The sequence below is a fragment of the Paroedura picta genome, chromosome 8, assembly GCF_049243985.1.
Source record: "Paroedura picta isolate Pp20150507F chromosome 8, Ppicta_v3.0, whole genome shotgun sequence".
In the NCBI taxonomy this organism is placed as follows: Eukaryota; Metazoa; Chordata; class Lepidosauria; order Squamata; family Gekkonidae; genus Paroedura; species Paroedura picta.
The window spans coordinates 13,898,051-13,914,698 of NC_135376.1; the positions used below are offsets into that span (position 1 = coordinate 13,898,051).

A 16,648-nucleotide genomic window follows, 5' to 3' on the forward strand; every position below is an offset into this window, starting at 1 on the left:
TGGAAAGCTGAGTCAACCTTGAGCCGGCTGCTGGGATCGAACTCCCAGCCTCATGGGCAGAGCTTTCATACTGCATGTCTGCTGCCTTGCCACTCTGCGCCACAAGAGGCTCATGCACTGAGTGGGATATAAATATGCAAGGCTTATTTGGAAAGCTGTTGATCTAAGTAAAACATAATAGAGTTGAGGTTAGACTTTGTTTTGTTGGCTTAGCATTTGTATAGCACTTCCAGCTTTCCAAGTGCTTCACACAAATTATTACAGGCATTTGTGCCGGAGTCCTATAAAGTAGACGAGTATCCTGTTTTTGCAGATTTAGGCTGGGAACTTTTCAGCCATATATGGACCCTTAGTTTATTTCCGTTTCTGTGTCTATCTTTTCAATGTGTCCAGTGGGGGAAAGAGAGCAAACTAGCTTGGATCTTGATCTTGTTTTCCACTGGCAGAAGGCACTTATCCCAAGGTCATGATTTCAGGGAGCACAGCCAACTGTAGCAGGAGGTGACATCAGAAATCTGGCTTCTATAGGTGCTTAGATAGCTCATCCTCAGTGCATTAAGATATTCTGTAGTAATTGTCGGTCTTCTGTTTTTCGCTAGCTGACTGGTAAGCACAAAGAGCACCTAAATGTCATGCCCTCCACGCACAGACCTTGAAATGTAATAACTTTCTTATTGAATTTCTAGGGTTTAAGTCATCTCCACCAGCACAAAGTAATCCATCGAGATATCAAGGGACAGAACGTTTTGCTGACAGAGAACGCAGAAGTTAAACTAGGTAAGCAGGGCGTTCTTTTCAACTCCTGAAATGGGGGACTGCCTGAAAAGACCTGATTTTGCCTTCTGAAGGCAACAGCAGTTTGCTGAAGTTGAAGTCCAAAGAGGCCATGCTTTTCTAATGAGGGAGGGACCCACTAGGGCTCATTGGTTGTGTGAAATCCCATCCTTCTGCTGCCAGCCCCTGCTTCTCCCCTCCCCGCTCAGACTCTGCTTTCCCTCCTTCTCTCCCCTGAAGCTCCGTACTCATCTACTTGCTTGATCTTCCCTCCCTCCCCCTGACCTGTCCATGCAGCCCTCCCACTTGCCCATCTGTCATTGGGATCCAGGTTCCATTTCGTCTTTTGTTTTGGCAATTTTGTTTCGTTTCTCCTTTTGTTTTGGCAATATCTGTGCGGGTGCAGCCATAATAGAAATGGTGCTTTATGGCTGGGTTGTTGTTGTTTTTTTTTAATCCCAAATTTGTTTAAACACTTTTTGACCAAACAGAGAGAAACAGACCTATCCCCTGGCAATATAATAAATATATTCATAAAAGAAAGAAAAGAGTCCTATTTTTGTAGTTTTCCTTGTTTCTTTATTCCGTAGGACTTCTGTCAAAACGGAATCCAGGTAATCTCCGTTTTCAGTGAGATTCTTTCATCAGTGACAAGTCCTGAACATTAAATAAGAATTATTATTACAATATCAAAAGAAATTATAACAATAAATGCAATAAGTAAAGAGAGCTCCCTACCTCTGAGTCTTCAGTATATTTATCAATTAGTATTGAGAATTTAAACATGCAAGTATGCTACAAGTAGTATGTTAATCATTATTAACCTTAAGTCTAAAATATATTATACTGTTGATTCATATCATACTCTACCTTATATATATTCATAGTATATTAACACTTTTCGACTACAAGTTTCAAACGGCTGCAGTGAGGAGGGGTCCTTTGGGAAAGTGGGTGCAGCTATTTCTTCCATAGTAACTTTGGCCATATGGTGTGGCACAGCTGGATTTTGCACTGCTGTGGACATATCCATAGCTGGGCACACTGTGGAACAGTCACTACTGTAGTTCTGATTTATTTCCTTTTCTTGGACATAGCCCCCAAACTATATTCCTGCATGCAGTAACTGAAAAAAAAATCCTTTGCTGCCCATAAAGGTGTCTTGGTCTGCTGCTAATAACTCATTTAGATCACACTTTTTAAAAAATAGGCAGAATGCTTTACAGTCTCTATGGTAGATTCAAATGGGTCGCTGTGTTGGTCTGAAGTAGTACAATAAAATCAGAGTCCAGTAGCACCTTTAAGACCAACCTGTCATGTAAGAAGATCATAGTCTGACGAGCTCACACTCTGAATAAATCTTTGTTGGTCTTAAAGGTGCTACTGGACTCAGTCTTCATGGTATTTTGCCTGTCAAGGAGGTCCTTAACATTGGCTAACAGCAACCCGGTTACTTCTGAAGCTGTGAAAGGCAATGTGGCCTTGTGGAATTCACCGTAGCCTAATTTAGATGCTCAATTTGCAGCAGGGCAGCTGCTGCCAGCAGTACATGCCATAACCACAGGATCCATGTGCAAAGGGACACTTACCAGTCTCCTGGGAGGCATTGATATGTGACCCCATCATAGTTCAGGTAGTTTCTGTTGTCCACTGTTATGAGGTAGCATGAGATGTGAACATACACAACTGTGCAGGTAAGATTCAATTAAAGCCATTGACAAAGGTGGGAGCTGAACCCAGGCATCTAGGTTGTCAGCTGAGCAAATGGACTACGGCCATCTAAGGCACAGCACGCCATAGGCGTTCTGTGGGGAGAACTTCTCCATATTTCTTGAGTTCTCTAGCCCTTTTGAAATGAATGGGGCGTGAAATGAACTGTCATGCTTGCCAAGGAACATCATGGTGGACAGGATTCTGCAAGAACTATAACTGAAGCACAAGGGTGTTCCCCTTTTTTTCGTATGAAGAAGCAGCTTGTTTAGTACCCCGCTTTTCACTACCCAAAGGAGTCTCAAAGTCTCAAAGCAGCTTACAGTTGCTGTCCCTTCCTCTCCCCACTACAGCCACCCTGTGAGGTAGGTGGGGCTGAGAGATCTCTGACAGGACTGGTCTGCAGAAACAGCTCGTAACAGGACGGTGATGAGCCCAAGGTCACCCAGCTGTCTGCACGTGGAGGAAGAGTGGGGAATCAAACCTGATTCTCCAGATTAGAGTCTACCGTTCCCAACCACTACATGGAGCTGGCTTTCGGTGTAAAGTCAGAACCATGTTTACCCTGTGCCACACTCAAGCTCTTGCTCTTTGCCTCTCCAGTGGATTTTGGAGTCAGCGCTCAGCTCGACAGAACGGTCGGCCGAAGGAACACGTTTATCGGAACCCCGTACTGGATGGCCCCCGAAGTTATTGCCTGTGACGAAAACCCAGATGCCACGTATGACTTTAAGGTATTTATAGGGGCACATCTTCAGAGGTGGTTTATCCTAATAGCACATGCGGTTGGTCCCACCGTTCCAAGGGCCCAACAGTGCTGTGCTCTTAGAGGGCTTTCAAACTCATTGTTACGGGGCCTTCATACTTAAGAATCTTGCAGACCCCAAGAACTATAAAAAAAAGAAGCTGCTTCCAAAGTTCCAACTATCCCTGAGAAGGATGCCCCACTGTTGAACCACAAAGAATAGCTCCAGTTGTGCTCTTCTAAGGCTCCACAAATCCTGCAACTGGCTCTGGCACATATCCTTAAGCCAAGGCTGCACGTTTTCAGCTGTTGTCAGCAGTGGGTGGATTGAGTGGCCCTGGAAGGACAGGAGCTGAAGTTCAGTGGAACTCTGGAGGAGGTCCCAGGGGGATCAGCAGGCAGGCGGAGGCACCTACAGGCCAGTATTTGAGCTCAGAATAATATCTAGAGGGAAACTGGAGCCTGAACTGAAGCTGGTTGTGGGGCAGAGGAGGTAATAGGCAGGTAGAGACACCTGATGTGATGCTAGGGAACCACACACACACACACAAGGTGTCTGACTTGAAAGATTAAGGGATCCAGTGGTGCTGTCTGGGTAGGGTAGAGCAGAGGTAGTCAACCTGTGTGCCTCCAGATGTCCATTTGCTGGCAGGGGCTCATGGGAATTGTAGTCCATGAACATCTGGAGGACCTCAGGTTGACTACCCCTGGGGTAGAGCATGCTTGGAGCTGGCTGCCTAATTATTTCTGTAAATATATTGCTCAGTAGTAGCATCAAACGGCTCTTCACAAAAGGTTAACAGTGGACAGACTGTGGGCTTATCTAGTTTATTTATTTTAAACATTTATGAGCTGTCTTTCCTCCTTACAAGGCAGCTTACAAAGATAGGCACTAAATGCTTTAAAAACAGAAATCCAAAATTTAAAATCACTATTCAGGACTACTACTTAATGCAGTCCAGTCCCGCCTCCTAAAGATCAAAAGTCAGGGGGTCAGGCACAAGTCCCTGGGGAGGTTGTCCTGTAATGATGGGGCTGAAAAAGGCCACTTGTGTACCCACCAACTGAGCATCTTTAACTGATGGGACAATCAGGGAGGTGGTCTATCCCTGTGATCTTAATTCTGAGGCAAGAATGTTAGGGAGGATGGGTTTCTTCAGGTAACCAGATCCCAACCCATGTAGGGCTTTAAAGGTTAAAACCAACACCTAGAATCAGGCTTAAGTGTAGATCAGTAGCCAGTGTAATTGCTGTAATATTCACAGTCCATGTTCTCAATAGCTAGCCCTGACCAGCAACCTAGTCACAGCTTCTGCATTAGCCTCAGCCTCTCAACGCTCTTCAAGGGTAGCCCCACGTAGAGCCCATTGCAGTAGTCCAGTCGGGATATAAATGAGGCATGGATTACTGTGGCTAGATCTGACTGACCCAGGAACAGACTCAGTTGACGCACCAGCCAAAGCTGGTACGCATCTGGCTGTTCATGGAGAGTATAACATTATCCAGAAAGATCTCAAGTCCCTGGTCTGCCTTATACCCAGAGAACATCTGTCTCGTCAGGAATAAGTTTCAGCTTGTTCATCCTCGTCCAGCCCTTTATTGACTCCCATGCACTGGTTCCGAACATCAGCAGCATCCTTGCAATCAGGTGGGAAAGAACGGCAGAGCTGGGTACCATCTGCGTGTTGGTGACCCTGCATCCCAAAACCTCCTAATAGCCTCCCCCAGCAACTTCACATCGCTGTTAAACAGTTCAGCTCCCAGCCAGCCCTGATAGATGTTTCTTAGGAAAGCGCAATATGTAGGATTAATTAACGGTCAATCCCCAGAACTGCAGAATAGCGAACGCTTCGGGAAACTGAAGGCTTTCCATTATTTTCCGCCACAGATTTCCCTAAGTGCCCTCTAACTGTTAGATATTTGTTTCCCTTTTGACATGAGCAGCAAAGTATCTTCTCCCTTGGCTCAGTGAGCGTATGGCCCTTTTCTGTGTGGGCTCTTTGCCAAGTCTCAGCCGATCTAATCAGCAGTTGACATGCTGGTGCCTCGGTTCACATCATGCAATTTTTCAGAGGACCAAAGTCCACCTCCCATCTTGAGCAGCCCTCTCCTGAAAATGTCTGGCTGCAGACACCCACGGACAAGCTTGCTCGCTTGCAGGCAGGTGGCAGAGGCCGTTTTCTGAGTGAGCGAAGCCTGTCGCGAGCCTGTCAAGGAAAGGAGTCTGCTTTTGCCAGCGCCAGATTGATGCCTTGTCAAATTTCTTTTCTGAACCCAATCTGGGGAGATGCACAGTCCATGAGGCAGTCAGTCACTGGAAAGTGAACTTGCTGTTTGTGGAGGGTTTCGTCCCTGTCCTTAAAATTTTGGATTTCAGGCCTTGTGCCTGTTAGACTACACATTTTTTTTCCTTGGGCCCTTTAAAAATATATATTTTTATAAATAAAAGACAAAGACCTGCCTCTAGGCATCAAATCTAAAACAGGGGATACATGCACAGCAAGAGGAATGGAGAGAAATTGGATTAGGGAGATCTACTGGAGAATGCCAGCTTGAAAAGCCAAGTTGTTATTGGGCATTGAATTAGACGGGGGGAGTCAGCAAAATGCCTGGAGTAGAGTTTCACCAATAGGGAGTAGTGAGGGAGAATGGAGGATTAGAATGGAGTTTTAGGTTTCCTACTAAAAAATGGACTAAAGGAACAGATATTACTAAAGAGTATGGGGGAGTCAAAAGAGCAGATCAATGTGAGAGCTAGAAAATGACTCCTTTGGGAACTCCTTTGGAAAATCAATTTACATTTATCTCCTTGTTTGTAAACCACAGCACTTACGCATAAGTCTGCCAATTCCAGCTTGAGAAATTCCTAGAGATTTGGGGGAAGTGTCCAGGGAGGGTGGAGTCCAGGGTCAAGAGAGAGCTCAGGAAGGATGTGATCCTATAGAATCCACCCTTCAAAGCTGCCATTTTCTCCAGGGCGATGTCTCTGTAGTCTGGGAAGCAAATTCCATGAGCCCTATAGGTCCCCACCCTGAAGTTAGTAATTCTACTTTCACATGGTTTGCCCATGTTGGAACATGAGAATAAATACATCAACTAAATTTTGTCTGCGCTGCTTCTGGAGCCAATTAAGTTAACTGTAAACTCGAGCTTCCTGTCACTGGCCTGGTTGACTGATGTAATGACCATCTCTCTCAGTGTCTTGATATTTGATTGCTTCCAGGGGCCTTCTTATGAGGCCTCCAGACCAAATATCTCACACACCCTTTGAGTTTGTGCTGTAACAGCTATGGCAGTTGACAACTACCTTTCATGACTTAGAAAACCAGAGGACACCCTCCTTGGATCCATTCAGGAGTAGACTTCAAGGACTTGAAATGACATTCAGTTGGTTGCCAAGTTGGTTTATACCAGACGTTGGAAATAAAACATCCCTAAGATACAGGAGGGGTTATCGAAAATAAAAGAAATTTATACTCCAGTGAAATTAACTGCTTACCAAGTAATAAAGATATTCATAGGATTGGTCTTTTGTGGTCATGTGATACAAAGAATGGCTTCAGTAATTGATTACAGCTTGGAAGTGGGCTTGCCTTAGACATGATGGTTATCTGTGGTGGGGAACAGGTCTGTAATGTATGTATTTGTTTTATGGTTATACATTTTAATTTACAAAAAATAGTAACATTTGGTTGCTGTGGTGAAGGATTTGTGGCTTCGGGCTGCACAAGGGTAAGTGTAGATCCTGCTGTGTTCGTCTTGGTTTCTCAGTGGCATTTGACACAAATAATCAGATCAGTTGTATGATGTGGCATTTACATGATGGAGCTGGGATCCCAGAGTTTTGCATCAAATTCCTCAGGCCTGAAATTCAGTGAGTGACCTTGGCCAGTCAACAGCTTTCAGCCTCCCTGCCCATCTGTGGCGGGGATGGGGTAGGGACCAAATGGGGAGCCTTGCACTACTTTACCTCTGAGCTCCTTTCTAGTTTTAAAACCATTTCCCAGGTGAGTAGTACAGGTTGGGAGATTGCATTTCTTTTAATTATCCCTGTATGTGTTGTGTGTTTGTTGGCTTTTAAAGGCCAATGTAGACATAACATGGTGATCCTTGATCTAATTAGAAGCCCAGGCATCTGCTTCAAAGACCAAAGAGCCACTCCAGTTGAATGGAATACCTGTCTTTTTTTCTCCCTGTAGAGCTACTTGCAGCTGGGGGTGAGAGAGAAATTTAGATCAGACAACTGGATCAAGGAGGGGGGAAATTGCCCCCATTATCACCACCCTGCGAACAGCTCTGCTTTCCCTATCTTCAAAGCAACCATGTGAGGCTTCTAATGAGTAGAATACAAATAAAAGAGCCATGCAATATCTGATCATGGTTCTGCTGTGTCATACTAGTTTTGCCCTTAATCTAAGTTTATCATTTGGGACGGTTACAAGTTTGCCTGTTAACTATCAGAACACATAGGAACTATGGGGGAGTGTCCCCTAATTTTTTTTTAAGAAACAAAAGGCATCATGTGAGACAGCAACACATTAATTGTTAGTGCAGGTACCTCGTTTTTCATGAATACATCATGATTTTTATGTCTGTAAAACCATTATGAGCCTTGTGAAATGTTTATTATTAGAAACGTTTGCCTGCGTAATGGGTTCTCATCTAGGAATACTGCCCCCTAGAGGGGGGGACTTTTAAAAAAGCTAGGTGAGGGGGTTGCTTGGCAACAGGAGAGGGGAGCAGCTGGAGCGTCAAGGATTAGCAGATTCCATGGGTCACGGAAGCACAGGTTGGTCACTGAGGAGGATATAAAGAATTTCTGAAGAAATTCCAGAGGGAAAGGGCCATTGACAGAAGACTGTCCATCTTCCAGGGTGGGGCTTTGGTCTGGAATATTTGTGGAATTTCTTCTGTTGTGCCTGGGATGAAAAGTGACTTTTCATAACCTCATAAGGAAGACAGCCTCCAAGTGGGACCCCCAGAATTACAGCTCAACTCCAGACTCCAGAAACCAGTCCCCCTGGAGAAAATTAATTATTTGTAGGACTCAATGGCATTATACCCTACTGAAGTCCCTGTCCTCCCCAAGCTCCTTCCCCAAATCTCCACGAATGTCTGGATCTAGCATCCTCTGCTAGCATCTAAGAGAGTCCTGGCAACCCTAGAACCTCACCAAGTTTGCAACAAGGTCTGTCTACACTCTCTTTTCACCCTGACTTTAAGACTGCTCAGTATATTTTATTATTTACACCCTTTGTTTAGAACTCCCATTTCTATACCTATAAAGGGTTTAATTGCTGTTCTGGTTGTTCTGTGCCTACTGACCTGGCTCTTGAAAGGCTAAAATGGTTACACCATATTTTGCCAACCGATGAAAGGAGAAGCAGCATGGCCAATTTTGGTTCCTCTAGCAGTTTAGTAACTTGGGTGTTAGTGACAGCCGGTTTTAATTTTGTAGCTGAATTTGAAAAATTCACACTATCTGTCAGCTTCCAGTAGGAATATTCCGCTTATTTACCAGCAGAGTTGTTAGCAAAGGTCAGAAATGTCCATCTGTCTTCAAGGATTAAATACATTTAGAAGCCTAGGTGCTGAACAAGTTAAATTTCTGCAGGGTGCTTTTTGAAAAAAAAACATGCTGTTGAGAGATGATGTAGGACATCATGGCATTAGCTGATTCATATTAGTATTGCTCGTGTTCATCTCTGGGAAACAATGGAAACGGCCACTTTTTACGTACTTGGTCAAATGACTTAATAAACACAAAAGCCCCAGATGATTCTGCAGAAAGCAAAAACAGCCACTGGAAATAAAATGACTGCTCTTTGAGTCAAAATAAGCTGGCTTTGTAGTCTACCGAATAATGCAGTTAATGCCTTTCAAGAAAAAAATACCCCATGTCATAAAAAATAAGATGTACAAAGCCTACATTGTGGTGCTTTTGCATTTCTCCCTTGACAGTTCTTGCTTACTTTTTGGCAGGAAGTTCCCCTTCCCCCTCCCCCTCAAGGGTAAGAAAAATACCATTTTTTTTTCCTGACAAGGATGAATAGTACAAATTGCACGCCTAAAAAGAGTTACATCCTCCTAATCCATTGACTTCAGTGGATTTTGAAGGGGATAGCTCTGATTTTGTTGTGTTGCTTCTGACAGAACAATACGGCTGCCTACTTGAATTTGTTTGTTTGTTTGTTTATTAAATTTTTAGCTCGCCACTCCCAAAAGTCTCGTGGCTGGTTACAAAACGTGCATAAAACCCCCAATAAAATTACCCCCTAAAACAATCCCATAATCTATAAAATGGACAGCAGTCCATATACAAAGAGTCCAGGACATAACAGCGCAAAAAACCATAACCAGGTCCCCCCACACTGTCACCCCCGGATGTGGACAGGGGGTTCCGATCTTAATCCGCCAATACAGTAACCCGTGGGGGGGGGGGGGTTTGAAGAACGTATCAAATGCACTGAAAGCAAAACTGATACTGCCTTATTTCATTTAATCCCAATAGTTCTCTTCTGGAAATATTTTCTGTTCCATATTTGTGGTACTGATGTTTTTTGGTGGAATTTTCTGTTGTGGCTTCCAGAATCATGTACATACGCACGGACGGACGGACTGATTGAGTGGCTTGTATGCCGCCATTCTCCAGAGGCTCAGGGTGGCTCACACAGCTTAAAACACAATGCAATCATAATGTATAAGAATAAATCTGAAAATTAAAATTCATGCTTATCAATTTAAAGCATAGTTCAAAACAGCTTACCTTTCCTCTGGAAAACCTCAGGGTACATGGTTCTTCACCCATCCCATCCTTCCATTCTACGTGCCCAACCATTTCATAAGATAGATTTGGAGAGAGAGAGTGGTTCTCCCACTGAGTTTTACAGCAGGGATTCAAGCCTGGATCTCTCCAAGCCACATCCTTCACACACTGTTCCACATTGTATCGGGGGGCTGTTTAGTCTCAGCCCTGACTAGAACGGCCCAGGCTAGCTTGATCTCAGAATCTAAGTAGGGAAGGGCCCTGCCTAGCTTTTGGATGGGAGGACTCCAAGGAATACCCAGGACATGATGCAGAGGCAGGAAATGGCAAACCACCTCTGGATGTCGCTTGCTTTGAAGACCCCACCAGGCCGCTGTAAATCAGCTGGGTCTTGATAGAACCTTCCGCCACCAGCCCTTTTAGTCCCTGTATATCTTTTGATAATAAAAGTTCTCTGGTGAACTTAAAAGGAATAAATTGCTGGAAGAACTGGGGGAGAAGAAGAAAGGGGGGTGGAGGGAATGGCAGATAATTGCCTGTTGCTTTTGTGGAGAGATTAACTGCCAGGCTGTTTGGGTTTTTACATTTCAAAGAGTTATTCCTTTGTTATTGAAAGAGGATCATGTTGGATTACATGGCTTCAATGTTCTCATATACCAATTGTGGTGTTTTCCCCCAATATATGGGGAAGGGGACTTGACTTGACAGCTCTAACAGAGGAAAGAACATCAAAATTGGTGTCTGAATGGCCTAAATCTTCTGAGCTTGGGAGATCAGGGACTTAGAAAATACTGATCAAACTTTATAGCTGTAAAATGGCCAAGGACTTGTTCCGGGATAGCTGTAGCTCCCCCCAGATGATTCTCAATTTGTTACGAGGCTCAATCATGTTAATATGTTTTCCTGAAAAGGTTTTGTCACGTTTCTTTTCTTTCTTTCTTTCAGAGTGATTTGTGGTCATTGGGGATAACAGCCATCGAGATGGCAGAAGGAGCTCCTCGTGAGTGCAACCCAATTTCACTGTTTTATCATGCCTGAGGGGTTTTGTTGTCAAGATTTGTGACGTCTTAGCAGAGAATCCAGTTCTGTGAGAAAAACGGCCTGCCGTCCCAGGAAAGAGTATAAATAAGAAAGGTGGAAAACTCATGGTCTGAAACACCAAGCTGAGGAATGGGAGCAAATCTTATCTCCATCTTTGGAAATTTTTAAACAGAGGCTAGATGAGCCTCTTGTGGCGCAGAGTGGTAAGGCAGCCGTCTGAAAGCTTTGCCCATGAGGCTGGGAGTTCGATACCAGCAGCCGGCTCAAGGTTGACTCAGCCTTCCATCCTTCCGAGGTCGGTAAAATGAGTACCCAGCTTGCTGGGGGGTAAACGGTAATGACTGGGGAAGGCACTGGCAAACCACCCCGTATTGAGTCTGCCATGAAAACGCTAGAGGGCGTCACCCCAAGGGTCAGACATGACTCGGTGCTTGCACAGGGGATACCTTTACCTTTACCTTTAGATAGCCATCTGACGGAGAGGCTGATTCTGTGATGGCTCAAGGGGGTGGCAGGTAGCAGTGGATGAGCAATAGGGTTGTGAATGTCCTGCATGGCGCAGGGGGTTGGACTGGATGACCCTTGAAGTCCTTTCCAACTCTATTATATTCTATGATGATTCTTATCTAAATGTTATTCCAGTACCACCTTCCAGATTGTGGCAGAGCATCCTCACTGACCCACAGGCACTGCACTGTCCTGAACTCTGCGGCATCTAAGCACCAGCAGCCATCTGAGTCTCTGCCTGGCAACAGGATGCTCTCTTAGTTTGGCCAAACCTGAGTGGGGTTCTCTGTCCCTCTTTTGGTACCATGGCCACCGACTGGCCTTCATCCCCACTGAGAGCACCAGTGCTTCCAGCTTACTTTACTGGTCCTTCTGTTCCAAATTCCTCCCTCCTGTCTATTCCTCCCACTCTCCAGCATCTGGTTACCATGGGAACAGTTTACTACATGGGTGCAGCACTGGGGGATTAGCATATTTGACAAAGGGAACTTTGACTCTCAAATGCATAAACCCTTGAAAACTTGTTGGTCTTTAAAGTGCTACTGGACTCAAGTCTTGTTCTTCTCATTGCCACTTTGTTTTCTTTAGGGGAAAAGACAGTGGGCATCCATTCATAGATTTTCTAGTGACTTGTATCGTTTCCCCCTAATTGTGCTATCATCTTTCTTCCATGTTCGCAGAACAGAAGTGCATTAATAAGATTATCAGGTTGAGTTTTCCCTATAAAGGAACAGAGAACACCATGAAGATCTAATATTTCTTTGGTAGGCCATTTGTTCTCTCTTGCGGTACTTATGGCTTGCTTTCCCCATTGTCATTGGCAGGAAGGGTGGTGTATTAGTAATTTAATAGGTAAATGAATTCTGTTTTTAGAATCATAGAATCATGGAATCATAGAGTTGGAAGGGGCCATACAGGCCATCTAGTCCAACCCCCTGCTCAACGCAGGATCAGCCCTAAGCATCCTAAAGCATAATTCTTTTGAAATTTTATGCCATATGCCATAATTTTTTTGAAATTTTATGCCATATCTGGTGCCTTCTGCTCTGTTTTTTTTTCAGCCCTGTGTGATATGCATCCCATGAGAGCGTTGTTCCTTATTCCCAGGAATCCAGCCCCCAGGTTGAAATCAAAGAAATGGTGAGTGTCTTTGTCTCTCTTCAGTTGCTTTTAAGCGGCAGTTTTATGATCTGGTGAGCTTGATTTGATTCCCCGCTCCTCCACATGCAACCAGCTGGTTGACCTTGGGCTCGCCACAGCACTGACAGAGACAGGGAAGCTGTTCTGTTCACCTTTACCTGAGTACTCATGGCGAGTTACAGAAACGTTAAGAGTACAATCCAGACATTTAAAATCTCAACATTAAGTTAATTATAAATACGCTATAAGCTAACTGTACAGTTTGCCCTATTCTTCCTCCTATCTAGAGAGAGAGGGGGCCAACTTGGTGTAGTGGTTAGGAGCGCTGACTTCTAATCTGGCAAGATGAGTTTGATACCCCGCTCCCCCACATGCAATCAGCTGGGTGACCTTGGGCTTGCCACGGGACTGATAAAGCTGTTCTGACCGAGCAGGAATATCAGGGCTCTCTCAGCCTCACCTCCCTCACAGGGTGTCTGTTGTGAGGCGAGGAAAGGGAAGGCGACTGTAAGCCGCCTTGAGACTCGTTCCGGTAGAGAAAAGTGGCATATAAGAACCAACTCTTCTTCTTCTTCAGTAATATCAGCCTTCTCTCAGCCTCACCTCCCTCACAGGGTGTCTGTCATGGGGAGAGGAAAGGGAAGGTGACCGTAAGCTACTTTGAGACTCCTTCTGGTAGAGAAAAACGGACTATAAAAACCAACTCTTCTTCTTCTGTATGAGTCTGCTAGATGGAATCTGGATGTGAATAGAATAATAAGAATAGAATAATAATAATAATAATAATAATTTTATAATTTTATAACACGCCCTTTCCTGAATGATTCAGAGTAGGCTTTAAAAACAGTCATAGAATTATAAAGTAGCAAGAGACCTCTAGGATCATCTAGTCCAACCCCCTGCAGAATGCAGGAAATTCACCACTACCTGCCCACCCATAGTGATCTCAATTCCATGCCCAGATGATGCTCCCTCTCCAAAAAACTCCAGAATCCCTGGCCAGTCTGGTCTGGAAAAAATCCGCTTCAGTGTCAAAGGTTTTCCTTTGGGTGGCAGAATGTTCAAAGAGTGTCCTGCAAGAAGACATAAATATTCCCATCCCATAAGGAGGAGACCAACCATGCTCGTGATGTGTAGAAGGAAAACCCAGAAAGAAGACTTGCGCTCATGGTCCAATCTGCCAGCCTTCTGGCTTTCAGCCAGTGTGGCACTTGCAGGGTTTAAAACTGGTCTTGTCTAGAATTGGGGCTCAGCTGTTTCTGCCTAGGCTGCGAATCTCCTGAATGCAAAAAGTTGGTCTTAAAAGAGTTTGGGCCTGCCGGCCTAGTGCACCTGATAATGTCTGACGTCTGCATGCTGGTAAAGCCCTTCAGAACATACACAGAGACAAGCAGAACCTTTCCAAGGCAATTGGTACAATAAATTTTATATATTGATAATTTTTCAAGGACCAACCAAAACGGTTTCTAGATATACTCCGTTTTCACAATTTTTCTTCAGTGGCTGATTCCTAAATACAAAATGTATAAATTAATAAAATTAAATTTAGGTTTTAACAATGCAGTAAAGAATTACTCCCACATACTTCCATAACCAGTTTGTAGTAAAGCCCTTCAGGGCAAAAGTCACTTTTTTAATATGGAGAAAAAAATGGCTGGGCGACCACACACCCCTCCAAAGTCAAAGAAGTTAAGCCCACAAAAGAGAAATCCTTCTTTTGATTCTTCTCTCCCCGTCTCTGCACCTGCCGTCATATGGCCTTAATTCATTAGGAAGCCAAGGAATTGTTTCTTGCTGCCAGCCTGAAATAGTGATTTGATTTCCCTGCTTGCTAGGTAACCTTATCCATCTTTTCATTTGCCCCCGTTCCCATTTCGAGCAAATCTGTTTGTTTTTAAGAAGAGCATGGAGAGCTCGTAAGTTGCTATGGCTGTTTTCATTCAAGGGGGCTACATTTTTCAAAGCTATATTTTTGCTACTCCATACTAGAAGGTTCTGGTGATTCTTGAAATCTGTTTTACACCCAATGGCATAGCAAGTAATTCTGTCTAACCTCCTGGTCTCCATTTCAAAAAAGCTATGGACTTTAGGCTCCCCCCCCCCCCCCCCCCACACACACACACCTCATCATTCCTGAAACTTCTTTTTCTTTCCTCTTCAATCTTGAAGATCAAGGCTGGCAAAGAGTTGTGGGCTATTTTGGGTTGTCCCAGCAAAACATGCATTATTGTATCGTTGCGTTTTCTGTGGGCCAGCATGGCTTCCTACAGCATTTGAATGTTTTTGAGGAACTATTCATATATCCTTGCCCTCCTTCCTCACTTGGACCCAGGGAAAGATCAATAGAGAGCTTAGAATTCCCCTTTCTTTCACATTCTCCCTACTTTTAAATTTCATGAATAACGCAGCTGTGTGTTCAAGTCCGGGTGAGCCATCTTCAGAGTTTGCCATAGACCAGTGGCTGCAACAAGGTAAAAAGGGCCAGAACTGAGCAATCGAATTGCGGGATAGATGATAGAAGAAGGCAGAAGCCCAAATACAGTTTGCCACAGGAAGAGTGGCTCATGTGCTTAGTTTTTATTATTGGGAGGAGGACAGGAGTATACATACAAAAGAACCTTTGGGGTTTATAAAACTAGGTTTTGCTGTGTGCCTGCTCTCTTTCCCCAGAGTGTTTTATTCCGTGAAAATTCACTTTTAACAATCAGACCCGTGAACAAACTTTCACTGTTCCCCACCATTGACCTGGGCTGCCTCACACATTATGCTTTTAGAGTATACACGTTGAACCTTGTGATATTTTAAATGAATCCATGTGTGTAAGGGGGTGGGGGAATTATGCCTCCAAAACTGTGTTTAGCATATGCATGTGGCAAGATTCACATATCTGCTTTGGGAAGGGCCTCTGAGTCAGTGGTAGAGCACCCACTTGCATACAGAGGTCCCAGGGGCTTCAGATAAAGCATATCAGATGGGACCAGGGGGAAAAAATCACAGTCCAATTAGTTCAGTGGTGGAATCAGCTGCCTAAGGTGGTGTTGAGCTCCCCCTCTCTTGTGGTCTAAGCAGCGGCTGGACAGATACTTATCCTGGATGCTTTAGGCTGATCCTGCATTTTGCTAGAAGAAAAGCATACCTGCCAATGTAGCATAGAGTTGTGCTTCTGCTTTTCATGTGGGGCTGGTTATAAGTCTAAATAAATAAATGCATCTAATTTCCTGTGAAATACTAAATTTGTTCTCCACTTTGGGGTCCATAACAATACAGTCTGTTGGATGATAATTTTATAACAGAGGGGTTTGGCAAATGTATGTTGGTAGTCAATCCTTTCTTCCACGCCCTTAGAAATAAATCTGTTACACACAGCTTCCCTTTTACTTGTGGATGCAAAATGTTTAAATGCAGGAATGTCGAAAAGGAAATCCAGCTCAATGGCAGCTGGGGCTTGTGATCAGCTGCATCAGAACTGTATTCATGCTCTTTTTGTGCATCTGTTAAACATTAACAAGCAGTCAGTTCATAACCAATTGGTATTTACTGAAAAATAACAGGCTTATAAAAGTGCCTTGTAAAATTGGTGATTAAAACACATTGAGATGTACAAGCCCGCTTTCATAAAACGTCTGCAGATTTTGCATGAAATCTTTGTTTTGCACAAATATGTTTTATGCAAATACGAGCTACAGTTGTGCCACTATGGCTGTTTTGGGGCTTTTGTATGTGGTGGATCCCTGACTGATGGTCCTGATAGAATCAACATTGATCTTTTAAAAAAGATAAGCATTACAGTTGCTGGCCCAAAAGCACAGCTGACAGAATCTTTCCGACATCTTTTAAAAATATTTTGAAAAGTAGGTTTACGCTAGATTGTGTGTTAAGTAAGAGCCTCTTGTGGCGCAGAGTGGTAAGGCAGCAGACGTGCAGTCTGAAGCTCTGCCCACAAGGCTGGGGGTTCGATCCCAGCA

The 16,648-nt window shown here is 44.1% G+C and overlaps 1 protein-coding gene across 6 annotated transcripts in view; it reads left to right on the top strand.

Moving 5' to 3' along the window:
- Positions 1-16,648, top strand: part of TNIK (TRAF2 and NCK interacting kinase) — a 315,869-nt gene that overhangs the window by 190,118 nt on the left and 109,103 nt on the right. For all 6 annotated transcript variants that reach the window (XM_077348406.1, XM_077348407.1, XM_077348408.1 and 3 more), the window contains exons 6-9: positions 687-777; positions 3,088-3,218; positions 10,941-10,995; positions 12,605-12,683. In XM_077348406.1, coding sequence (XP_077204521.1) covers positions 687-777; positions 3,088-3,218; positions 10,941-10,995; positions 12,605-12,683 — 356 coding nt within the window. The remainder of the gene's footprint in view (positions 1-686; positions 778-3,087; positions 3,219-10,940; positions 10,996-12,604; positions 12,684-16,648) is intronic.